The sequence below is a fragment of the Ochotona princeps genome, chromosome 12, assembly GCF_030435755.1.
Source record: "Ochotona princeps isolate mOchPri1 chromosome 12, mOchPri1.hap1, whole genome shotgun sequence".
NCBI classification, from domain to species: domain Eukaryota; kingdom Metazoa; phylum Chordata; class Mammalia; order Lagomorpha; family Ochotonidae; genus Ochotona; species Ochotona princeps.
The window spans coordinates 22,943,528-22,970,882 of record NC_080843.1 but is presented as its reverse complement, the minus strand read 5'-3'; the positions used below and the strand labels follow the sequence as shown (position 1 = coordinate 22,970,882).

General features: G+C 40.0%; 1 protein-coding gene across 8 annotated transcripts in view; it reads right to left on the bottom strand.

Moving 5' to 3' along the window:
• Positions 1 to 27,355, bottom strand: part of RBM26 (RNA binding motif protein 26) — a 159,881-nt gene that overhangs the window by 57,048 nt on the left and 75,478 nt on the right. For 5 of the 8 annotated variants that reach the window (XM_058670580.1, XM_058670581.1, XM_058670579.1 and 2 more), the window contains 7 exons: positions 10,487 to 10,605; positions 9,672 to 9,808; positions 7,739 to 7,827; positions 6,220 to 6,437; positions 2,790 to 3,050; positions 1,253 to 1,492; positions 362 to 532 (listed from right to left, as the gene is read on the bottom strand). In XM_058670580.1, coding sequence (XP_058526563.1) covers positions 362 to 532; positions 1,253 to 1,492; positions 2,790 to 3,050; positions 6,220 to 6,437; positions 7,739 to 7,827; positions 9,672 to 9,808; positions 10,487 to 10,605 — 1,235 coding nt within the window. The remainder of the gene's footprint in view (positions 1 to 361; positions 533 to 1,252; positions 1,493 to 2,789; positions 3,051 to 6,219; positions 6,438 to 7,738; positions 7,828 to 9,671; positions 9,809 to 10,486; positions 10,606 to 27,355) is intronic. The other 3 variants (XM_036493441.2, XM_012927460.2, XM_012927467.2) reach the window with 1 other exon arrangement.

Here is a 27,355-nt window from a genome sequence, read left to right as displayed (position 1 = left end):
AACAGCTTAACCCTCTACCATATGGTGCCAACTCATGCCCTAGGTGTTTCACGTTCCATCTATCTCCCTGTGTATGCCTGGGAAAGCAGCAGAGGATGGCATAAGGCCTTGGACATGGAAGACCCAGAAGAAGCTCACGGCTCCTGGTTTCAGATTTTCAGCTCTGACCATTGTGGCAATTTGGGGAGCAAACTAGTGGATGGAAGATCTTACTCCCTTCTCATCTTCTCCTTGTACATTTGCTTTTCAAGTAAAAATAAATAAATAATTTTTTTTATTTTAAAGGAAAAGCACTCCTAGACATTTTAAATTTTTTCCTTTAAAACTGTATTTTATGAATATAAGGAGGCCAAAACTGCACCTGCAGTAAAAAGAGAGGGTGGAGCTGGAGGAGTTTGATGATGAATGCCAGTTGTTACTACAGTAGGAACAGAACTGGTCGCAGAATTTGGGGGAGCATCCATGCCAGATGGCTGCAAAGGAGGAAGAGGAGGTGGTGGTCCTGTCAAAACCAAAGAATAAGAAATATCATCTGAAAGCAAACAAATAAAATAAGTTATTATATATCCAAACATCATATTCTTATCAAACTATAAAATATACAAACATCAATTAAGTTAAAATTCAGACTAAATCAATTTCAAAGATACATATCCTTTTAATGCACTCAAAAACAAGTTTGCTTTAAGCTATAAAGGAGCATAAATTTATCAACAACATGCATAATTCATGGCCAGTGCAACGGCTAATTCTCTGCCTGCAGTGACAGCATCCCAATACAGACACCAGTTTATGTCCCAGCTGCTCGACATCCTCATCCAGCTCCCTGCTGATGGGCTGGGAAAGCAGCAGACGATGGCCTGGGACAATGCACTCATGTGGGAGACGCAGAAGGAGCTCTGGTTCCCAGCTTCAGACCGGCACAACTCGAGCCACGGCAGCCATTTAGGAGTAAGCCAGCAGAGAGAAGCTATCCCTATCTCTCCCGCTCTCTGTAACTCTGATTCTCCAAGTAAAATAAATCAATCTTTAGAGACCATAATTCACAGAACCAATCCAGACCACAGTAACAGGTTTGGCATAACCTCAAAAGTGGAAATACACTCCCCATAGAACATACTGCTCATAATTTTTATGAGGGATTAATGTGAATACTTTAGATACTTATAACAAAATCAAGTGTCAAGCTATTAACTTTATAAAAAGACTATGTATGAATACATAACTAGAGTAAACATACATATTTGCTTACCTGTGACAGGTGGAAGGCTGGGCGGTAACGGACCAGGAGGTGGCACTGGAGGTCTGAGATTCACAGGTGGGGGTGTAAGAATTGGTGGCGGTGGGGGCAGCCCAGGAGGAGGTGGTCCTTCAACAACAGGAGGTTGTGCTGGAAAAGGCAGCATACCAGGAAGATTCACATCTTCTACAACTACTGGGTCACTTCCATGATCAAAAGGGCACATGTCTCCTCTCATACAAAAACCCTTTTCTGTAAGGAATGAAAAATTAGAAACAAATGTAAAAAGCACTATAATTATTAAAGTTTCTTTAACAAAAGTACTTAAGAAATAGAAATATTAAAATCTACTAGGCAAAAGCACACTTAACCATTTCATAAGAGATCTTTGCTCATTTACTATAATTCCTATCAAGGATAATTATCTACCACAATCAAAAATCAGTCCAGTCATCAACCCCAGTCACAGGGAAAATCACAACATATGTGATACAACCTTGCAGTATTTGTATCAGGACTGGGCCTCCTCAGTTGCTGATGCCTGTAGAGTGCACAGCATACCAGAAGCAGGGGGGAACATGATGACCAGCTCATCTAGGCCAGCAGAGGATGCCTAGTGCCTTGTCAGAGGATGGAGAGTAGAACAGGATGGACCATTCTCCTGGCCAAGCTTTGCAACATGTTCCTGGGCCCTAAAGATATACTAGGATAGACTCAGTCAGCCAATAGACCTTGAAAAGATTTCCTCAACCCTGGGGCAAAGAAGCTGACATTTCAGAACTATCAAAAACACTCAAGTAACATCCTTGAAAAACTGTTCCGACAGGCAGGTCTGTAAGGCATCATCAAAGAACCATCCCTTATCCCCAGGTGCTGACAGTTTAACAGCAAGGAGCAGGCCCCTCCCCTTCCCTCTCTGGGGACTCAGGAGGAAAAAAAAAAATGGAAACATCTATCCGGTCCACCTTGCACCATATCTCAATCCTCCCTACCCTAATCAGAAACCCATAGACGTGAATCCCTCTCAACTACATAATTAATGTTAAAAATAAACTAAAAAAATATTTTTTAAAGAGTATTAGGTAGCAAGATGACATGAAACAAATATTCTTTGAAACAGTGCCTTTCATTTAAATCCCTCACTTACACTAAGACTATTACATAGTGTTTCTCAAAAAACATTTACACTAGACCATTAAAAGTCTTAAATTCTTTTATACAATCCTCATATTAGTGATACTTACTCTTCTAGACTCTACTTACATTCAAGTAACCATTTCTAGAGAAGGAACTTTGTCAGTAATATCTCAGAAGCAAATGCCCTTTTAAACTGTTTACTCTTATTTAGTGAACTACAACATTTTCACTCAGAGGAAAATAAACTATCTTTAAATTGATAATCATCAGTAATGACAAATTAAAGTTTTAGTGAAATTCCCCATTATTTCCAGTGCCACAGGGAAGTTTTGAGTACATATAATCTAAACTTAGAAAATTTGTATAGACAGCTGGAAGTATTAATACTGAATAAAACGGCTCACAGACTTACCATCATAGTCTCTACATCGTTTCTTTGGCATCGGTTGTCTTACGTAAGAGTTATGGTCCACCTGATCTTCATGAAATTCAGACCAACTTTCAGTAGTGTTGTTACCATGATGAGTAGGAGCAATAACTGTAATAGTGCTGCTCAAAGTGGGTACAGGATAGTGACCAGATGAAATACTAGGTACCGAAGAGACTGGAGTATAATTGTTTTCTAAGGGATCCGTTCTATCCAGGTCATATTTAGGTTTTACCAGATCTCTTTCTGCAATAAAAGAAACATTATGTAGAAAATTACACTCCATCAAAAAGTGCCTAAGATGTAAGAAACTACAATTTTGCTAAAGAGGAAAATTTTGTACTTTACACAATGCTTTTTCTTTTAAAAGCTATTCAGTTAACATTCAGATAAGTCACTTCTTTTCAGTATGATCTAAACTACAAAATCACACATCAAGTTGTTTTTATATTAAATTTTTGCTTATGGAAATGAATTTTATTTTCTTCATCACAATCTTAATATTCATAATTGCAGCCCACAAAACAAAAGTAGTGAAAGTATGTCTGTTTGGGCCCGGCATGGTACCTCAATTGGCTAAACCTCTACCATCATTTGCCAGCATCCCATATGGGTGACAGTTCGTGTACTGGATGCTCCACTTCCCACCCAGCTCCTTGCTTATGACCTAGGAAAGAAGTGATGAATGGCCCAAAGCCTTGGGATTATGCATTGACATGGGAGACCAGGAAGCAGCTCATAGTTCCCAGCTTCAAAACAGTTCAACTCTGGCCATTGCAATCATTTGGGGAGCGAATCAGCAGATGAAAGATCTTTCTCTCTGTCTCTCCTTCTCTAGAAACTGCCTTTCAAATCAATAAATCTTAAAAAGACAGAAAGAAGGGTTGTTCTGGTAACAATACTTGTCATGTACCAAATAAATCAATCAGAAAAGAATAAGTGAGCAAAAAAGGGGAAGAGAAGTTCATGTTAAGCATAAACCAAGACACTAGGTTTTATATATGGTCCCAACAAAAAAAAAATAAGAACCTAAGAAAATCAAGAAAGTGAAGCAATGTGCAAAGGAGCCTGCTTCACTTGGATCTCAAAAGAGGAACATACTCTTAAGTGTAACAGAATATACAGTTCACACAAAGGCCAGAGCGCAACACAGTAGCTCTATTAAAGCAAATGTATTTTACTCAGGAAGTGTTTTCCTTTTTTTTACCATAACATCTTCCTTTCATTAATACATTTTAGGAAAAAAAATATGTATGTCAGAACCAACAAGTTCTTACAGATCTTACTAGAATTAAAAAATGTTAGCTTTTTTAAACAGTTTTGAGGATAACTATCATACAATTTCACTTCAGAATGTAACCATAACTCGGGCTCGGCAGCGTGGCCTAGTGGCTAAGGTCCTCGCCTTGATCCCATATGGCCGCTGGTTCTAATCCCGGCGGCTCCACTTCCTCTTTGTCTCTCCTCCTCTCAGTATATCTGACTTTGTAATAAAAATAAATCTTAAAAAAAAAAAAAGTAACCATAACTCAAAATCAATATTCATCATTCACAATCATCACAGATTACTTGTATTTTCTAAAATTTTACATATCTGTACTTTCATCTGATTTCTGTGAATCAATATGGTTGCTCTGAGATTCACTGTTCTGTTTTTTAAGATTTATTTATTTTTATTGGAGAGTCAGACATACAGAGAGGAGAGACAAAGAGGAAGATCTTCCATCCAATGATTCACTCCCCAAGCAGCTGCAACAGCCAGAGCCAAGCCAATCTGAAGCCAGGAGCCTCTTCTGGATCTCCCACATGAGCACAGGGTCCAAGACTTTGGGCCGTCCTCGACTGCTTTTCCAGACCACAAGCACAAAGCTGGATGGAGCCACTGGGATTAGAACTGGCACCCATATGGGATCCAGACACATGCAAGGCAAGAACCTTAGCCAGTAGGCTACTGCGCCAGGTCCGATTCACTGGTTTTGACGCATGGAGCTCCTTTCTATCCACTATACAGTATAATTATACTAGAATGCCTTAATCTGTGTACATGATGATAGACTTATTTCAGTTATTTCTAGCCTTTTACTAATTTTTTTTGAAGATTTATTTATTTATTTAAAAGTTGGAGTTGCAAAAAGTGGAAGAGGGAAAGAAAAAGAAAGATCTTCCATCCTCTGATTCACACTGCAAATGTCTGTCAACATCTAGGGCAGGACTAAGTTGAAACCAGGAACTTCATCCCAGTCTCCCATATGGCTGCAGGGGCAAAAGCACTTGGGTCATCTGCTGCTGCTTTTTCCAGGCCATTAACAGGAAACAGATCAGAAGTGAAGCATCTAGGACTCAAACCAGGACCCTTATTGGATGTCGACATCCTAGGCAGCAGCTTTAAGTGCTGTGCCACAACAGCAGCACCAAAGCTTTGAACTACTATAAATAAAGCCAACAAGAACAATTGTGTACAAGTCTTACTGAGCACACATGTCCTCTCTTAATTCCGGTTCATGTACATGCTAATCAACATTGAATTTCCACTCTTTCACTGCAGCCATTCTACTGCATGCACAATGCCAACTGAGGCTTTGCATTCAATTCAATTCTTTCCTTAAAGATTTATTTATTTTGGGTTCAGCACATTAGTTCAGTGTTAAATCCTCACTTGGCAGGCACCAGGATTGCATATGGACGCCAGTTCATGTCCTGGCTGTTCCACTCCTCCATCTAGCTCCCTGCTTGTGGGCTGGGAAAGCAGCAGAGGTTGGTCCAAGTCCTTGGGACCCAGCACCTGTGTGGGAGACCCGGAAGAAGCTTGTGGCTTCAAATCAGCTCAACTCCAGTCTCTGTGGCCACTTGGCAAGTGAACTAGCAGACAGAAGATGTTTCTGTCTCTCCTTCTCTCTGTAAGTCTGCCTTTCCAATCAAAAATAAAAATAAATCTTTAAAAAAAATTTTTACTTTTATTGGAAAGGCAGATTAGATTTATGGAAAGGAGAGACAGAAAGATGCTCTATCTGCCGCAACAGCCAGAACTGAGTGACTCAAAGCCAGGAACCAGGAGCCTCCTCAGGGTCTCCCACAGGGGCACAGGGTCCCATGGATTTAGGCTACCTCTACTGCTTTCCCAGGCCACAAGCAAAGAGCTGGACGGGAAAGGGAGCAGCTGGGACAAGAACCAGAGCCCACATGGGATTCCAGTCCCTTCAAGGCAAGACTTAACCACTGAGCCATCACACTCCTCCCATAATGAAATTTTTAAATGAAAATTTTAAAAGCTTTTACTTAAAACATAGGGTACATCACTGTAAGAGAAATAAAGATAACACAGAGAACATGTTAGTAATTTAAAATAAACTTTAAACTTGAAGTTTTCCATTATAAGGGAATACTGGCCAAAACACGCACAGACATGCATGTTTACCCCTGCTTCGTGTTCTGCTCCTGCTTCGTGTTCTGCTCCTATCTCTGTCCCTGTCACGCAGTCTCTCCTTGCTCCAGCTCCGACTCCGACTTCGGCTGTAGCTGCGACTGCGCCCCCTTCTTCTGTTGTACCGGTCTCTGTAGGAATCTCTTCGAGGAGGGTTTCGGTCATAATCTCTTTTGCGAGAACGATCCTCTTTTTTCCTCTCATCACGACTTCTGGAAAAAAAATGGGGGTGGGAGAGGTTGCTTTTATGTATGTAAAGAATTTTCAGTGGATACAGGAAAACTTCTACATGCCAAAGTCATATTTAATGCTTCTTGTAAACATCAGAACTTCTTATACTACCACACATTTGCATTATACGCTATATAAAATTACTCAAACTAAACAAACAGTTCAAATGCTGTAAAACCTTTTTTAAAATTTAAACTGTATCACTAAAAATAAATTAAAAAAAAGAAAAGTTAGGGATAAAACTACCTAACTGTACCAGTGTTGTGATACAGGGAGTTAATCTGCTGCCTGCAATGCCTTCATTCCAAATCATGCCAGTCAGTCCTAACTCCCCCACTTCTTAAGCAGTTCCCTGCTAATGCACCTGGGAAGGCTGTGAGAGATGGTCCAACTGCTTGGGTCCCTAAAACCATGTGGGAGACACAGAAGTAGCTCCTGACTCCCCTGACCATGGTAGTCATTTGGGGAGTGAACCAGTGAATGGTTTATGTTATCTCTCCTTCTCTCTTTTAAGTAAATAACATATGTTTGTTAAAATAATAAGAGGCCAGAGTGGTGGTATAGTAGGCTAATCCTCAGGCTCTGATACTGGCATACCATATGGACACCGATTCATATCCAAAGTGTTCTACTTCCCATCCAGCCCCCTGCTTGTGGCCTGGGAAAGCAGCAGTAGATGGCCTAAGTCCTTGGGACCCTGCATCCATATGTGAGACCTGACAGAGGTTCCTGGCTCCCAGCTGCAGCCATCTGGGAAATGAAAGAGCACATGGAAGATCTCATTGTCTCTCCCTCTCCTCAACTCCGATTTTCAAGTAAAATAAATAAATCTTAAAAAAAAAATAATAATAGGAGCTGGCACAGTGATGCAGCAAGCTGCTCCACTTCTGATCCTGCTGTCTGTTTGCATCTAGGAAAATAGTAGAGGTTGGTCCAAGTGCTTGGTCCCCTGTACTCGTGGGACACCCGGAAGAAGCTCCTGATTTTTGGCTTTGCATCAGCTCAACTCCAGCCATTGCGGCCGTTTGGGGAGCAAGCCAGCAGATGGAAGATTTCTGTCTCTTCTCTCCATAAAATTTATCTTTCAAATAAAATTAAATATATATATTTTTAAGTAATAATAATAACTAATGTAGGTCAAGCACAGATCTAAACCTCTTATCCCAAACTGACCTAGGTTTTACTGAAAGAAAAGTACCTATTTGTAGAATACACATTATTTGTTCCTATGTATAAGATCATCAAACTCTAAACATTAAGCAATAGTTCTATAATCACTCACCTATTTTCTCTGTAACGAGAGCTTGACTGAGGAGGACTATGATTTAACCTTCTAGAGAACTTTTTCTCTCGTTCTTCCTCTTTTGTGATCTTATATTTAAAAAGAAAAAGGAGGAAAAAAAGTTACTCTTTGCTATTTAACTATCTCAATAATTCAATGATTAACTTACATGGGCTGGTGCTATGGCATAGTGGATATCTGTTTGGGCACTGCTTCAAACCCTGGCTGCTCCACTTCCAGCCAAGCTACCTGTTCACGTACCCGAGTCAGGTGATAGAGGATGGTGATAGTGCCTGGGGACTCACACTCACATAGGAAACTAGCGCACAGCTTCTGGTTCTAGGCTTCAGACCAGACCAGCTCAGGGCCTTTGCAGCCACTTAGAGAGTGAACCAGCAGATGAAACATATTTCACTCTCCTATGGCTCTCCCTGTCTCCCAAATACGTAAATAAATCTTTTTTTAAATTAAATTATATAATACAGAAAAGTGTCATCTCCTAAAAGTACTCAAACATTAATTTCTTTACTAGTTATAATTATTTAATTTAGTCACACAACTCACTGAAAGTTAAAGCAAATACTAAAGTCACAAATATCTTCCGATAAGAAATCATTTTAAGTGTCTACATTTTAATATAATTCACAGAAACACAATTTTACTCCTTCTTTCAAAATACTAATATGCATTTCTACTTTGATTTTATGGGATTAGTCTTGTACTAAACACACCGAGGAACGTAGGAAAACAATCAAAATTGCCAAGTCATTTAAAGAAAATAGTGGAAAATCGGTAAATTTATAAGGTAAAATAGTTCCCCAGTTTCTCACTGCAGCATTATTGCCACACATAAGGGTCTTCACTCATTCATTCCTAACATGCCACTACTAGAAAGCAAATATGGAAAATACCAACTTGATTAATGATACCTACTCCAGACTATAATGTCTATAACACTAGTTCTGCGAAACATTTAACAGATATGATTAGAAGAAGGCTTTGGGGCCAGTGCTGTGGCATTGAAGAATAATGCAGCAATGAGAAGGGTCAAGTGAAACTTAGGTTCCTGCCTCTCATTCTGGAGACCAGGATTGAGTTCTCAGCTCTCAACTTCAGACATCGTCCCATTCCACCTTACCCCTACAGGGTTCATTTGCACTCTCTTGACCTTTCCAATAAATAACTAAAATAAAAAGTGCCCTACAAAATGTATGTAGAACAGAATTACAGATAAAGTTTAATCTAATTATTGTCACAAAACACAAATAAGGCTCCATGTCTTTGAGAAGAATTAAAAGCAGACCTGAGACTACTATGTTTACAAAAGTATGCTATGGTCTACGGCCATACCACCCTGAATGTGCCCGATCTTGTCTGATCTCGGAAGCTAAGCAGGGTCGGGCCTGGTTAGTACTTGGATGGGAGACAAAAGTATGCTATGTAATCGGCTGTTGGCTGGTTTCCGGAAACTGGTGTCTGCAGGGTTCTCACCATTCTTTGATAACAACAGCTCACTGTACCTGATGTATGATAACAACAGAATTTATGCTCAACATTTAATTTTCTTCTGGAGTCTGGAACATACTAGGTATAAATGATCATGGCATTTGGTCTCTAGGGAATTCCTTTGATTCTCATATACTATCATAGAACTTCTTGCTAGGGCAAGTACATCCTATATCATTCCAAGAATTTCAGAATCCTGTATTTAATTTTCTACTTTTTCTCACACACCTTCTCTTCTGCTAACTTTGTTTTGTCTCACTTAGATGAAGTTAAATCATTGCTATGCTCACATGCTGGGTCCAGTCACACTCGTAATGAAAGCATCAAACTAGGGATGGTCTTGTGTCTTCTCAACAGAGCTAAACTGAAATTAATAATTCCTTGTATGTGCTTAAAGAACCTGAACAATGTATAAAAAAACCTTTACCTCTTCCTTTTTAATATCTTTTTCTTGGTGCTGAAAAAATTCTACCTTTAGGCTTCCTGCTGATGGCTGCTCAGGAGGAGGTAGATAACTCTTTGTATTCACAGCATCAAAAAGTTTCTCCACAAATATCTGTGTCTCTAAAAATAAAAGCAAAAACCACAAATAAAAAGACATCAACCTTAATTCTTAGCGTAATTCTTTACATCAGATCTCTAATATGAGATACCTGAACTGTAATAAACCTAGAAATTATACCAAGACAAAAAGCTTCCCAATTAGGGTGCCACAGTGCAAATCCCAAATTCTCAGGATGATGGAGACTTAATTGGCCAAAGCCTCTGCAGTGGTAGTTGCTTCTAGCCACAACTGTTCTTGTCCATTCAGCCCACTCATGTGTGAAACACAAGCAGTATGATAATCTCATTGTGAGCAAAAACGCAAAAAGTTGAAAAGCAATGTGACAAGCAAGATTCAAAGCAGTTTCCTAAGTGGTACCATCTTTAAATAAACATATTCAATGTTCTTAATCTACAAAGCTATATAAGAAAAAATACCATACCTATGGAACTGTATCATAATAAAACAAATATAACTTTTTGAGAAAAAAAGAAAGAAAAAAATACCACATGCTTCCAGAACAAACACAAGGATATTAATGACAGGAGGCTCGCATTTTAAATAAGCTACAATTAGAGATCAGTGATATTATTTGTTCAACTTTGTTATAGTAAGAAGCTGTCTTTCATGGAGTTATTTTAATACTCTGTGGATAATCATATTTTAATAATGGAGTAGTATAAAATAAAAAGTTTTACCTTTCTGAAGAAATACATCCAGCTGATCAATACATAATGCCTTTAACTCTTTTTCACTTTTATCTTTCTTTACCAAAGCCAGAACATATTTTGCTAGGGCTGATGGATCTGCATCACAGCTAAAGAAATAAATAAGGTTGAAGGAAATTGTGCCATATACAACTACATATTAAAATGAACTTAGTAGAATGATAAAAATAAGTACATAAGTAAATACATATAAAAAGCACCCAAGTCATGGAAAGCACTAAAGAGATAAATTCTCGCATTCAGCATTGACATAACACTTAAAGCCACTGCCTGCAATGCAGGCATTCCACACGGGTAATGGCTCAAGACCCAGCTGCTCCACTTTCCTATCCAGCTCTCTACTAATGTGCCTGGGAAAGCAGCAAAAGCTGGTCCAAGTGCTTGGGCCCTTGCACTCATGTGGAAGCTCTGGAAAAAGCTCCAGAATCTAGCTTTGACCTGGCTCAGCCATTGCTATTGCAGCCTGAACCAGCAGATGGAAGATCTCTTTCTATCTTTTCCTCTTTCTGTATAACGCTTTCAAACAATTATGTTTTAACATATATATATGTGCTTATTACAGCAATCTTCCATGTCATACATAGCCATCACTTCCTGAACACATACCACATAGTATGTTAATTAAATAGCAGAAAACAAAGTCTAGAAACAGACCCATGGCACCCAAATCAATAAAGAAATAAACTATGCAATACATAGTGTTGAAAGAACTTGACAATTCTACCTTAAAAAGTTAATCTGAATCCATAATTTATGCCATCTACTACACATCACATATAAAACTATATAAAATATAGCAAAGTATTAGGAGAAAATGAGTTATTTGATAATTCCAGAATAATGAAGACCTTTTTGATTACAACACAAATCTGCATCACAGTACTTGAATTTTTTTAAAAAGACAATTTGCAGAATAAAAAAGTCAAAAAACAAACCATGGAAATGCTCAGTTTAATTCCTTATAAAAAGGCAAATTCTTCTAAAACATAGTTTCAGTTTATCAAAAACAACACTGTGGGAGGAAAAAAATAGACTAAACAACAAAAAGAAAAGGGGTCTGTTGTTGCGACACAGAAAGTTAAGCTGCCGCCTATGATGGGAGCACCCCATACAGATGCTGGGTCCTGTCCCTGATACTCCACTTCTGATCCAGGTCTCTGCTAATGGCCCTGGGAAAGAAGCAGAAGACAGCCCATGTATCTGAACCTGGCTAGCCATGTGGGAAAGCAGAGAAGAGTGCCAGGCTCCTGACTGCGGCCTGGCATGGCATGGGCTCCTGAATCAATTTGGGGAGGGAACTAGTAGATAACATCTTTGTCTCTAGCACTCTGATTCTCAATTAAAATAAATGAATTAATTTTAAAAAAAGCTTCCTAAGACTGCACAACAATTAAGCAAAAGCAGCAAGACTAAAAGATAAATCTCATTCTCCAAAGTTCTTAATCTCTAGACTCTTACAATGAAGTGCTCACAGACCAAACCTCCAAGTCATTTATTCCTACAAACTTTGAGTTACAGTTACCAATCTCTATCTGCCACTCACCACTCTTTCAACTTCTTCCAAAATGTCTTTACCTCCCCATACCCTTGCATATGACACAAAATACAGATTGTCTATCACACCTTCTCCTGTATTCTCCCCTTTCCCACTTGGTTGTCAAATAGACTATTACTCTGGGGGCGAGCACTGTGGTATAATGAGTTAAACCGCAGCCTGCAGCCCTGGCATCCAATATGGACACCGTTTGGAGTCCTGGTTGCTCCTTTCAATCCAGCTTCCTGCTAATGTACTTGAGAAAGCAGTGGAAGATGACCAAACTCCTGCAACTCGTACGGGAAATCCAGAAGCAGCTCTTAACTCCTGGCCATTTGGGAAGTGAACGAGCAGATGAAAGATCTGTCTTATCTTCTAACTCTACAAATAAATATATTAAATCTTTAAAAAAAAAAAAAAAAAAGACTATTACTTTAAACAGTCTCAAATAATTCAACAACCCAGTATGTATCATTTTCATTCCAGTACCCTTCTCTCTCAGCAACCTGGAGAAATTTCATCCTTTAACTTAGGTTTGACAACTTGCTAACATAAAAATAATAAATAATTTCACACCAACAACATAGATAATAAATCAAATTTCCCAAGGATATTGATGACACAAATAGGCTCAACAATAGTGGCTTTCCAAAAAAGGAAAATAGAGCCTGAAGGATTGGCTCAATTGGCTAATCCTCCTCACGCAAGTGCCAGGATCCCATATGAACACCGGCTCATGCTCCAGCTGCTCCTCCTCCCATCAGCTCCCTGCTTGTGGCCTAGGAAAGCAACAGAGGATGGCCCAGGTCCTTGGGACCCTGCACCCATGTGGAAGACCCGAAGAATCTCCTGGCTTCTGGCTTTGGATCAGCTCTGTTCTAGCTGTGGCAGCCATTTGGGGATTGAACCAGTGGATGGAAGATCTTTCACTCAGACTCTGCTTTTTCAAGAAAAAGAAATAAATCTATAAGAGTAAAAAAGAACAAAGAAAGAAAACAAATATTGGGTAGTCATGGCAGGAAAAGATAACTACAAATGAGTAGTAAAGAAAAGAAAAACTTGGGCCGGAACAAGGCTCAACTGCCTAATCCTCCACACCCTGCAGTGCCAGCATCCCATCTGTACCAGTTTGTCCCCTGGTGCCCCATTTCTCATCCAGCTCCCGCTTAGGGCCTGGGAAACCAGTGCTGGATGGTCCACAGCCTTGGGACCCTGCACACACTTGAGAGACCAAGGAGAGGCTCCTAGCTCCTGGCTTCAGCTCTGCTTACTGAGGCCATTTGGGGAGTGAACCAGCAGATGAAAGATCTTTCTGTCTCCCCCTCTCTCTGTATATCCAACTTTCCAGTGAAAATAAATAAATCTTAAAAAAAATAGTAATAGTTTGAGGAAAAACAGATTCACACACAATTAACATGACAAAACATCAAATCATTCTGACTGCATGTTATTATAACTGCTAGCAATTTTAATTGTTCAAGTGCAAAAATATTGACAATCTATATACATTAAGTAGAAATAATAGAAAATAATACAAGACATACCACAGTCTCCAATTCTCACATCTAAAAAATAATTATGTAGCAGTTCGATAAAAGCAGAGCAGTAGCACGTCACTGAATCAAAACTACATCTTTAATACAGTGAAGAGTTTGGGACGCACAACAGAATCATCTACAGAAAAAAACCTAACTGCCAGTGAACAGATCTGACTCAAACATCTTCAGTATGCTTTGCTGTTTTATAAAAGTTGTGCAAATTGGGCATGGCGCAGTGGCCTAGCCGCTAAAATCCTCAACCTTGAACGTGCCGGGATTCCATATGGTTGCCCGTTCTAATTTCTCTCTCTCTTCCTCTCTCTCTCTGTCTCTCTATATATATATCTGAATTTGCAATAAAAATAAGTAAATCTTTTTTAAAAAGTTGTGCAAATTAAGACAGTATCAAAATTTAAAACTATTTCGTTAAAGATCTAGAATTAATCACACTTGATATGACTTCCTTATCTGCAATTTAAAGTAGATCATCAAATTCTTAACCCTCTCTTCAAAAATACAGTGTAATTCCCCCACCCCTTAAAAGTCATTTCAACTTAGTGACTTGTTTCTAACAAAATATGGCAGAGATGATAGAGTGGGTTTCTAAACTCCACCATTAAAGGTACAGTGGGATCATCACTGTTCCCACCCTGTTATGTATTCTACAGAAATCAACAGCTACAGCACAATTAGACACCACCACATGATCATGAAATGAGGGCTCTAGCCAAAGTCTTGGCAAGAAACTAAGACTACTTGCTGACAGCCTTATGTGAGAGAGCTTGAAAGCATATTTTACAGCCTCAAAAGAACCCTGAGAAGATGACATTTCCCATCAACAGCTTGACTGCAATCTCCCAAGAGAGCAATCAGACTCCCAGCTTATCTCCTCCCAAACTCACAACCCCTAAAAACTGGGGGATCAAAAGTATCTTCTATGCTACTAAGTTTCAGGGTAATTTGTTCATCAGTAATCATAATCATCTCCTCTCATAACTCTATTTCCACTTATTTACAAAAACTTAAAGTGACCTGTAACTTTAAAAGTCAGAAAAACAGTAGTTTACTGCTAACGTGATTTTTCTAAGATTTCCATTTTTCTTAAAAAATGCTATGGAATATACTTATACCAAGACATTTTTCATTAAAATACAATAAAATCACTTAATTTTGGGCTCAATGCAACAGCCCGGTGTCTGAAGTCCTGACCCTGCATGAGCCTGGATCCCCTAAGGTCACAGGTTCGTATCACAAATGTTCCACTTCCCATTCAGCTCCCCTCTTGTAGTCTGGGAAAACAGTAGAAGACAGCCCAAAACCTTGAAACCCTACAGCCACGTGGGAAACCTGGAAGAAGCTCCTGGCCCTGGCTTCAGAGCAACTCGGCTCCAGTCACTGTGGTCACTTGGGGAGTGAATCATCGGACAGATCTTTCTGTCTCTCCTCCTCTCTGACTTTCCAATAAAAAATAAATCTTTAAAAAAAATAAAGCCCTTTCTGTTAGTGACTTTTTCATTTATCTTAAATGTATTTATTCCACCCTCCCAATTATATCTTTTCTTTTAAAGATTTGTTTATTTTATTGGAAAGGCAGATCTACAGAGGAGGAGGAGCCAGAAAGATCCTCCGTTCACTGGTTCACTCTCCAAGTAGCGATGTGGCTGGAGCTGAGCCAATCCGAAGCTAGGAGCCAGGAGCTTTCTTCAGGTTTCCCACGCGGATACACGGTCCCAAGACTTTGGCCCATCATCTGCTTTTACAGGCCACAAGCAGAGAGCTGGAAGGGAAGCAGAGCAGCCAGGACAAGAACCGGCACCCATATGAAATCTTGGTGCATGTGCGATGAGGACTTTAGACACTAAGCTACCACACCATGCCCACTCAATTATTTCTTTAAAAAGACACTTTAGGGCCCGACGGCACCACGGCCTAGCCGCTAAAGTCCTCGCCTTGGACTCTAGACACTAAGCTACCACACCATGCCCACTCAATTATTTCTTTAAAAAGACACCTTAGGGCCCGACGGCACCGTGGCCTAGCGGCTAAAGTCCTCGCCTTGAAACGCCCTGGGATCCCATATGGGTGCCGGTTCTAATCCCGGCAGCTCCACTTCCCATCCAGCTCCCTGCTGGTGGCCTGGGAAATCAGTCGAGGACGGCCCAATGCATTGGGACCCTGCACCCGCATGGGAGACCTGGAAGAGGTTCCTGGTCCCGGCTTCGGATCGGTGCGCACTGGCCGTTGCGGCTCACTTCGGGAGTGAATCATCGGATGGAAGATCTTCCTCTCTGTCTCTCCTCCTCTCTGTATATCTGACTTTGTAATGAAAATAAATAAATCTTTAGAAGATCTATCTATTAAAAATAAAAAGACACTTTAACAATGAACTAAGGGGCTGACACTGTGGTATAAAGGATAAAAGCCAACACCTGTGGTGCCAGAAACCTACATGGACACCAGTTCCAGCCCTGGATACTCCATTTCCATTCCTGCTCCCTGTTAATACACCTGGGAAGCATCAGAGGATGGGCCACCTGCTTGTGTCCTGCATCCATGTAGGAGACCCAGAAGAAGCTCCTGGCTACTGGCTTCAGACCAGCTCAACTCCAGCCGTTGTAGCCATTTGTGGAATGAAGCAGCGAACAACTTTTGTCTCCCATTTTCTCTAACTCTTCCTTTCACATATCTTAAAATAAAAAATGAGCCAAAATGTTAGAAGCTTAAATCTGCTTCTATGAATAGCCTCTGCAAGAAGCAATTTGAAACTAGATCAAAATGTAACAGCCACAATAAGAAACTAGCATATACAGAAATTCTAAAATCTTGAAATATTCCAAAACTCATATTACTTAAAAAAGGTTTATTGCTGCGAAAGGCAGAATGACACTGACACACACACACACACACATCCATCTTAAAACTGGCTAACTCCACAAAATGACCACAAGTGCAAATTGGGCCAGGTGGATGTCCCGAGTCCAGAACTCCTTCCTGGTCTCCCAAGTGGACTGGGTCCAACCTCCCTGGTCTGGGCCATCATCAGTTTGTTTCCCAGGTGCATTAGCAAGCAGCTAGATTGGAAACATTACCTGGGACTCAAATCAGCCTCCAATATGAGATGCTAGCACTGCAAGTAGCAGCTTCACATGCTGCCCAGAGTGCTGGTTTCCATACAACTTTTTAAAATTTGTTAACAGTTCATATTGCATAGTAGGGGCAAGGTTGTAATTTCTTTCTTTTTTTTTTTTTGACATTTATTTTATTTTTATTGCAAAGTCAGATATATATATAGAGAGAGGGGGGAGGAGATACAGAGAGGAAGATCTTCCCTCCAATGGTTGACTCCCCAATCAGCCCCAACGACCAGTGCTGCGCCGATCCGAAGCCGGGAACCAGGAACCTCTTCCAGGTTTCCCATTTGGGTGCAGGGTCCCAAGGCTTTGGACAGCCCTCCACTGCTTTCCCAGGCCACAAGCAGGGAGCTAGATCGGAAGTGGAGCTGCCTGGATTAGAACCGGCAGCCATATGGGATCCCGGCACATTCAAGGCGAGGACTTCAGGGGCTAGGCCACTGCACCAAGCCCAAGGTTGTAATTTCACACTGAACATCAGAACAGCAGACCCTGCATTTGGAAAGTCCACCTCAAACACTTTTAGGGGAGTGAACAGCCAATGGGAGTGCTCCTTCTTCCTTCCTCTTTTTCCTCTATCCCTTTTACTCTCTCAAATATATTTTTTAATGTAACTGAAGTCTTCAAACACAAAGGGTAACGGGGAACAATCACATTTTGAAAATGTTCAAACAGAAGTAAAATGTTAACAGAAGAGTAAGAGCCTTCCTCCCTACTTAAAATTTAGATCAAATTCTCCCTGATTCTACGTTCCATCAGTACCTCCCAGTCCTAACAAACAATCAAAATCTGATCATGAGGCATGACAGGGACCACAGAGTGCAGCAACTCAAACTCCTCTGTGTAACTTTGTCTTGATATTTGGGGAGACAACAAGCAGATCAAAAATAAAGATAACCAGAAACTACAAAGAAAGGCATGAAACTTTAATTAACAATAGCTTTTGTGGAAAGTAGATGGGTGGAGGTTTTGGGGGGGCATTTTAGTTTAATAGTGACTTAAATGAAATAGTTGAGAGGAAAGGTAAGTCGTAAAATAAGGTAAGCTGTAAATAAAACAGAAAACTGAGAAGTGGGGAGAGAACAAGGCTGCAGTCCGGAGCGCGAGGTGCTTTCTTTTATAAACACAAAGTGTCAGAAAAGGACCAGGACAGGAAACAGACGTCATTTTAATATAGCTCTAGAATTTCACAGCCTAAGAGAAAAGCCGATAAAGTTTCAAATAATTGAAGGACTATTATAAAGTAAAACTATGGTATTAATTCAATATATTCTCCTTGGGATATAATCAGAAGCAGTAAAAATCGGCAACAAATTTTGGCCTAAATTAGAGATGGACTTTAATAACCAGACATCTTCTGAAGGCAGATTAAATTGCCTGGAGGAAAGTAAATTTTCTATCATTAGAATGCTTTCAAGCACAGACAGAACAAGCTTTGGCAAAATAAGCACTGGATTGGACACTCCACATTTCATTTTATTCAAGAAATACTGCGAACTCATATACAAAATATAATTTGCTTTTCCATTACTAATCTATGTGTTATAAACAAAAATTAACTAAAAAAATAAATAGTACATTTTATAGATAAAATACATACTATAAGAGTTACCAGGGCCCGGCGCCATGGCTAGAGGCTAAAGTCCTCAACCTTGAACGCCCGGGATCCCATATGGGCGCCGGTTCTAATCCTGGCTGCTCCACTTCCCATCCAGCTCCCTGCTTGTGGCCTGGGAAAGCAGTCGAGGACGGCCCAATGCATTGGGACCCTGCACCCAAATGAGAGACCCAGAAAAGGTTCCTGGTTCTCGGCTTCGGATCGGCACAGCACTGGTCTTTGCGCTCACTTGGGGAGTGAATCATCGGAGGGAAGATCTTCCTCTCTGTCTCTCTGTATATCTGACTTTGTGATAACATGAATAAATCTTTAAAAAAAAAAAGTTACCAAAAAACATACAGGAAACTAAAAACAGAACCTCTTACTAATGTTGGTAGCCTCTGGGTCCAACAGTACCTGAGAAAAAGCAAAACATGAACAAATCTAACTCTCTGGATCAACAGGCCGTTTGTGTGAGACCCCTTTCGCAGATTCACAAAAGCATGGCTTTGTGATTAGTTATTCCTCACTGAGGTATGGAAGATTTCTCTACACACCCCTCCTAAACATGCTCACCTAAACGGCTGACATATATCATGTTAGAATTATAGAGTTAGACCACCTGAAAAACAGCCAGGTTCAGTGAAAACGTGCTTCAATGCTATAAACTGCCAAAGACTAAAATTAAAATAGGCATGAGACAGCTGAATAGCAATCTAAGCCATTTTAAGGTGTCTAGAACACAGTTGAATACAAACCAAAATTGAAATGTCTATGAAGAAGTCACAGGTTGTGGTTGAGAACCTGCATTTTCCTATTAACATATTGGTTAATCAATACCATGTCAATTAATGCCATAATGTTGTAAATGGTTGGAAATATTATGTTGGGGCTTTCAATTGATTGGGATGATACTCTGCTGGCTCTACCTTCAGACCAGAGATGGTCCCACCAAGAAACCATTGAACTTACCAGGACAATAAGATGCTGGACTTTATGCTTGGTAAATACCTCCAATGAAAGAATGTCAACTGAATTTGAACTATGGAAATGCAACAAGGTGGAGCAATCCGCCGTGGGGGGAGGGTGTGGGGAGGGGCCGGGGGAATCCCAGTGCATAAAAAATGTATCACATAATGCAATGTAATTAATTAAAAAAACGAAATGCAATAAAAATGTGTTTAAAACAAAAAAAAAAGCACGGCTTTGTGATTGGTTATTTGGGATTTGGTGATTATCTTTCAAATGTCGCACTCATTTTTCAACAACATTTAATTTGCACCTACTACGTCAGATATTATTCTAGATCCTGAGTATACAACTCTGAAAAAAACTAAAGCCCTCCCCTCACAAACTTACACTGGAAGAAGAGACACTATATGCAAATACACGCATACATACTAAATATTATAATGTATTATGTCATATAGAAGTACCCTGAAGAAAAATCATCTCAGGTGAAGGGATAAAGTGTCACAAAGCAACAAGAGACCAAGATGGAGAAAACGGAAACAAGGGAGAAAATGAACACTGTCAGCATCTTAGATAAGAACTTCTGCTATGGACTCTGATGCACTGACATTTAAACAGGGACCGGAATGGAGAGTAAGCATGTTTTTCAATTTTGCAAGAGGGATAGCTGAGGCCAAGTGAACTCAACACAAGCAAGTGGAGTGGGGGCCTAACAAATCATGAGGAAAGAGGACAGTGAAATGGTGCAAAGTGATTATTCATAAGCATTCAAATTACACTGCTCACTCTTCAAGGATCTCAATTACCTGAAGCAGTGAGCTTTGACAAATATTCATATTTCTATGAAGTCATTCAAACCGCTAATTTCAAACGTGCAAAAACGTACACTGTGTTAAAGATACAGTTAATAAAAACTTTGATTAAAAAAAGGACACCCTTTAAAAGCACAGAAAAAAATTGTTTAATAGGCTGTTCTTTTTTTTTTTTAAAGATTTTATTATTGGAAAGCCGGATATACAGAGAGGAGGAGAGACAGAGAGGAAGATCTCCCATCCAATGTTTCACTCCCCAAGTGAGCCGCAATGGGCCGATGCACCGATCCGAAGCCGGGAACCTGGAACCTCTTCCGGGTCTCCCACGCGGGTGCAGTGTCCCAATGCATTGGGCCGTCCTCAACTGCTTTCCCAGGTAAGAGGCTGTTCTTAAAGAGAAAAGTGCCTATACTATATAGAGAAACCAAAGTAACCAGAAAATTAAATGCTATAAAACTTCCTTCCTCAGCAGTTTAAACAACATCAATCAAGTCACCCCTAGAAATTTTAACACACCTGCCATTTCCTTATATTTTAGTTTTTAATTTAGGATTTTCAAATTAAGATAGACAGCAAAATAAGGAAAACTAAAACACTCCAGTACTATATTTCAAAAAGAAGTTTGCTTTGCTCAAGTTTCTTGCAAGATTTAGAAATTCAGAGGAAGATGACTGACAGAATTGAAAGCAAGCTTCCATTTTCAGTAATCTTGAAAGTGAGGAGGAGGTAGTGGGAATTAAAAATTAAATGTAAATATGTTAACTAAGTAACTTTAGAACACGGATATACACCCACATCTGTTCCTACCAAATTTTCATTTTATATTCAAGAAAAATATCTAATTTGCATCAAAGTCATGATTTCACACTCTTTTTTAAGACCCAATCATTTATTTATTTCAAAGGCAGAATTACAGACACAGACAAAGGTATTTTCTACCTGTTGGTTCAAACCCCAGGTGTCTTCAACCCAGAAGCCAGGAACTCCATGCAGATCTCCTCCCTGAGTGGTAAAGATTCTAGCAGGAGGTGGATCAGCAGCACAGAGTAGCCAGGAATTAAAGGCACACCAGTGCAGAATGTGTAGAAGGCTTGGGGAGCAGCTTAACCTACTGTTACACAACGCCCATCACCATTAATTCCATATTTTATATTTAGAACTAACTACTAAACCTCCAAATTTCACTACAACAAATACGGTACAGACATTAAAAATTTAATTGCTATGGTTTATTTTGTCATTTCATCCAATTCAAATAAAAAAACAAAAAAATTGGTGTATGGTAATTGCTTGAGGCAAGGACTATTTAGTTCACTCTGCAAAATAAAATCACCTGTGGTTAAGAACTTGCATTTTCTAACATATTGGTCACTCAATACCATGTCAATTAGCTCCATAATGTTGTAAATTGTTGTTGATGTCATGTTGTAGCTTTTCATTGGATGGGATGATATCCTGCCAGCTCTGCTTTCAGACCAGAGATGGTCTCCCAAAAAAACTGTTAAATTGAGCTGGACAATAAGATGCTGGACTCTGCATGGTACATGCTCGCAATGAAGGAATCATGGTTAGATCTGAACTGTAATACTGCAACAAGGTGGAGGAATCCACCATGGGAGGAGGGCATGGGGAGGGGTTGGGAGAATACCAGAGCCTATGAAACTGTGTCATACAAAAAAACAGACGACAACCCATACAATGGGAATGTCTCTTCAATAAATGCTGTTGGGACAACTGGCTAATAGCCTGCAGAAACTAGTAGACAGACCCACATCTCTCACCATACACTAAGATCAAATTTAAACGGATAAAAGACCTAAACCTACATCCAGAAACCTTCAAACTTTTGGAAGAAAATGTAGGAAACACCCTGCAAGAGCTAGGTGTAGGCCCTGACTTTCTAAATAGAACACCAAAAGCAATAGCAATCAAGACCAAAATAAACAAATGGGACTACATCAAACTAAGAAGCTTCTGCACAGCAAGGGAAACAATCAACAAAGTAAAAAAGCAACCCACAGAATGGGAGAACATCTTTGCACACTACATAGGTGACAGGGGCTAATCTCCAGAATATACAAGGATCTCCAGAGAAACCAAAACACCGAAACAAACAAACCACTCAAAAAATGGGCACGGGAAATGGGCAGACAATTCACAAAGGAACAAACCCAAATGGCAAACAAACATATGAAAAAATGCTCAAGTTCCTTGGCAATAAGGGAAATCCAAATTAAGAAATCAATGAGGTACCACCTAACACCAGTAAGAACGGCTCATATACAAAAAACCACCAACAACACCTGCTGGCGAGGATGTGGGGAAAAGGGAACCCTTCTCTACTGCTGGTGGAAATGCAGGTTGGTGCAGCATCTATGGAAATCAGTATGGAGAACATTCAAACAACTGAGAATCTGCATACCATATGATCCAGCAATAGCACTCCTAGGAATATATCCAAAACACCTGCTACACGAAAAACCTACATGCACCCCCATGTTCATAGCAGCACAGTCAATAATTACAAAAACTTGGAAGCAACCGAAATGCCCATCAACAGAAGACTGGATAAGAAAGCTATGGTTTATTTACTCCATGGATACTACTCAGCTATTAAAAAAAACGAAATGCAGTTCTTTGTGGCCAAATGGGCCGAACTGGAAACCATTATGCTAAGGGAAAAGAGTCAATCCCAAAAGGTTAGATACCACATGTTTGCCTTAATTTAAGTTGAAATGCTGTCAATCTGAAAAATAGTACCTGTAAAATGTAATATTATTTCAACCTCTAACAACCTGTATCTCATGCAACAACATATTGTGATGTAATCAATGAACCAACAATCAATGTGAGGCAGACTGCTCATGATCTGTATCAAAGAACTGTAAAACCTAATGCACTCGGCAATGGGGAGAGAGAGCAGAGAAATCTTCCATCTCCCTAGAATGTGTGAGGCAGACGTAAAGCATAACCTACCAAGAACATAACAGGTAACTTATAGACAACACACTCGAATCGGCATTAGACAATAGTAAAACCACAAAGACATAGGGGATATCAAGACTGATCCTAACAACCTCTTATGCACAGAGCAGGGGGGGATCCCAGAGTGGAGCAGGCGGACAAGAGGAGACTTGTATCCCAACCCTGGAAACTCCCGGATCCTCACCAAGTACTATCAGTATGGGCATCAAGGACTACATCCCAACTGCCAAGGAGACCACGGGGAACTGGACTGCGTTCGGGGGCTAAGTACTCTGAGGTCATCCATTCCCATTTGAATCTCCCACATGGGATAGAAGTCCAAATCCCTCCTCGCAGAGCCCAATGTCACCGGAACAACAGCCAGGAGCCCTGAGCGGTCTACAGAAACAGAAGAACAATAAACTCCCTTTGAGACGAGGGAGAGGAGCTTTCTATGGTCCTTACTTAGTTCCAACACTGGATCCCCACCCTCTCTTGCAATGACCATTAGGGTCGCCCCAGAGCCCACCCCAAAACAAAACAAACAAACAACAACAAAAATTAGAATAGACAGAGAACAACAAGGAAAGCTTAGAACTAGACAGGAAACGATCAGTGGGGACTCACACATACCTTACTAGGTAGGACACGAAAACAAATTACTCCTAACTAGGGTATGGAGGATTTCTCTGCACACCCCTCCCAACAGTGTTCTGTGCCTCAACTGGTGTCATATGCCTTGTTAAAGCTATAAGCCAGTTTAGACTAACCTAAAATCTGCCAAGTTCAGTAAAAAATATGCTTCAACACAATAAACTGCTAAATACTAAAATGAAAATAGACATGGGACCGCTGAATAGTATCCTATAGCCATTTTAGGTAGATAGAAGCCAGTTGTATACAAAGTATAATTGAAATGTTAATGAAGTAGTCACAGGATGTGGCTAAGAACCTGCATTTTCTAACATATCAGTCACTCAATACAATGTTGGAAACTGTTGTTGATGTTAAGTTATGGCTTTTAATTGGTCGGAACGATATTCTGCCAGCTATGCCTTCAGACCAGAGTTGGTCTCTCCAAGAAACTGTTGAACTTATCTGGACAGTAAGATGCTGGACTCTATGCATGGCACATGCTTGCAATGAAAGAAACAAGACTGGAGTTGAACTGTAATACTGCATGGAGGGAGGGCATGGGGAGGGGATGGGGGAACATCAGAGCCTATGAAACGTTATAAAATGAAATGCAATTATATATATATATAAAAGAAACTGTCATAAAATGAAATGAAATTAAGAAAATGAGAAATAAAAAACAAAATCACCACCAAGACATCTAAACGCAACAAATCCATGAGCACCACACAATTCACATGTAAATCCTATCCAAACATAACACAATGTCTGTTATTTTAACACTGAAATTTAATTCTTTTATTCTTCTATATCATCCTAAGTAGAAGTAATTCTACCTCACCTCCATAACACTAGTTCTCAATGCTTTGGTTTCAGGATCCCTCAATGCTTTATAAAATAAAATTCCAATAAGCTTGTTTTACTTTGACAGATTCTCCATATATGCAATAATGAAAAAAGACTGAGGAAGATTTTTGTTTAAAATAACAAAACATCCATTACAACTTATAAACAAGACTCTTATAAACTCAGGTTTCACAGGTTGGGCTAAACACCCACTGCAGGTTAGGAATAAACATAACTGCAAGACTGATAGCCAAAGTTAAGAGTGCTGGGATATTTTTGTTTGTTTTATTTTAAAAAATAAACTATTTTCTAAAATATTTTATGAGAACAGTGTTGCTGCACATTTCTGCAAATATCTTTAAGTAGAAAACAGATCAAGTATATTTCTTTTATAGCCTATCTATTGTGATATGTTCTTTTGTTTAAAGTACCTACACAAAACCTAGCCAAAAAAAAAAAAAAAAAAAACCACCTCTCCTTAGAAATATGCTTTGGGCCCAGCACAGGCTCTATGCTAATCCTCTCCCTGCTGCACCAGCATTCCACTCCACAGGGGTATGGTTTGAATCCCAGCTGTTCTACTTCCAATCCTGCTCCCTGCTGAAGGCCTGGGAAAGCAGCAAAGAATTCCCCAAAGCCATGGGTCCCTGTATCCACATTGGAGACCCAAAAGAGCTCTTGGCTTCCAGCTTCACATAGTTGACCCAGCTCTGGCCAAAGGGATCATTTGGGGAATGATCCAGCAGATGGAACAGATCTTTGTCTCTGACTCACCCGCTCTGTAACTCTTTCAAGTAAAAATAAATAAATCTTTTTTTAAAATGAAGTAGAAAAGGACTGGTTTCAAAAGCCACCTTTCCAGTTAACTCATCTTATACGTAAAACTAAATTACATAAATATATTCCTTGTTACTAAAAAGAGAAGGCTAGAGAGAACATTTTCTCAAGAAGAGGCAAAATTATCCAGAAGTAACATCAACGACTAGGAGGAAAAAAATCACACACACACACACACAAGTGTGTCATACTGTCATTCTGTTACCTAAACTTGGCTGATTAAGTTCAATCCTTAAGTCCTGTTTCAATATATTTAAAAACAAAACAACAAAGGCCTGGCTAAAGCTGTGTGGCAGTATAAGGTACACATTTATTTCTAAGTCATCTTTTTTTAGTAATGCCAGAAAAATTGTCTAACGTAGCTACCACAATCATATTGAACTCTTTCAAGAAAAAGAGGAAAATAGGGGCCAGCACTATGGCAGGGCCGTTTCAGCACACCCAACATGTTGGCATCCTATCTGGGTGAGATGCTGGCTGCTCCTTTTCCAATCCTGCTTCCGACAGAGCATGCCCTACATACTTGAACCCCTGCGCCCACTGAGAGACCTAGCTTCAGCCTGGCCAGCCGAGAGCTGCTGCGGCCATCTGAGGGCCATCTGAGGAGTGAACCACTGGATGAAAGGTTTCTCTTTCTCTTTCTCTTTCTCTCTCTCTCTCTCTCTCTCTCTCACTCTCTCACTCTCTCACTCTCTCACTCTCACTCTCTCTGTTTAACTCATAGCAATGCACACTAGACAGACCATTCAAGGCATGGCTGTACTGCTCCCAATCCAGCTCCAAGCACCATCATTCAATTCACATAGTAACCCAGGTGGAGTTGCTGGCTCATGACTTCAGCCTCATGCAGTCCTGGCTGCTGTTGGCAATTCTAAAATTATCTAGTAAACCAAAACATTCATCTCTCTCTCTCTCTCTCTCTCAACCATATCCTTCGCTCCTTTCCTCCCTATTACTCTGGCCTTTCACATAAATAAACAAATAATATTTAAAGATCTGTTGATTTCAAATACTATGTAACACCTTTCTTTCAATCCCACTTTGTATAAAGCTGAACTGTGAAATTGCCTGATACTATTATTTTCAGTATCATCATCATCATCATCATCATCATCATCATTAGAAAGGCACTCATTTGAAGCACTCAACAATTGCAACAAAAACTGGTATTCTGAGCTGTAGGTTCTTTTTTCTTTTCTGCATTTAGTTACGCTGGGCCCAGCACGGTGGTCTAGTGGCTGAAGTCCTCACCTTGAACACACCGGGATCCCATATGGGCACCGGTTCTAATCCCAGCAGCCCGCTTCCTATCCAGTTTCCTGCTTGTGGCCTGGGAAAGCAGTCGAGGACCGCCCAATGCTTTGGGATCCTGAACCTGCATAGGAAACCCAGAGGAGGTTCCTGGCTCCTGGCTTCAGATCAGCTCAGCACCAGCCACTGTGGTCACTTATGGGAGTGAGTCATCGGATGGAAGATCTCCCTTTCTGTCTCTGTTCCTCTTTGTATCTGATTTTGCAATAAAAAAAATTTTTAAACAAATCTTTAAAAAAAAAAGGTTGTTATTTTTATTGGAAAGTTACATATACAGAGAGGAAAGACAAAGATCTTCCATCTGCTGATTCACTCCCCAAGTGGCTACAATGGCCAGAGCTGAGCTGATTCGAAGCCAGGAGCCAGGAAATTCTTCCAGGTCTCCCGCAAGGGTGCAGGGTCCAAAGGCTTGGGGAGTGAATCATCGGACGGAAGATCTTCCTCTGTCTCTCCTCCTCTCTGTATATCTGACTTTGTAATAAAATACATAAATCTTTAAAAAAATAAATAAATAAAACTGTTATGCACTATTTATCCATTAAACACTACAATCTAATCAAATCTCTATGTATCACTGCAAAGTACAAAAACTTCATCATTACTCTCCTGATTTAATTCATCTTTCTGAGTATTCCATAAGTCAGTGCAAAAACAATCCAAA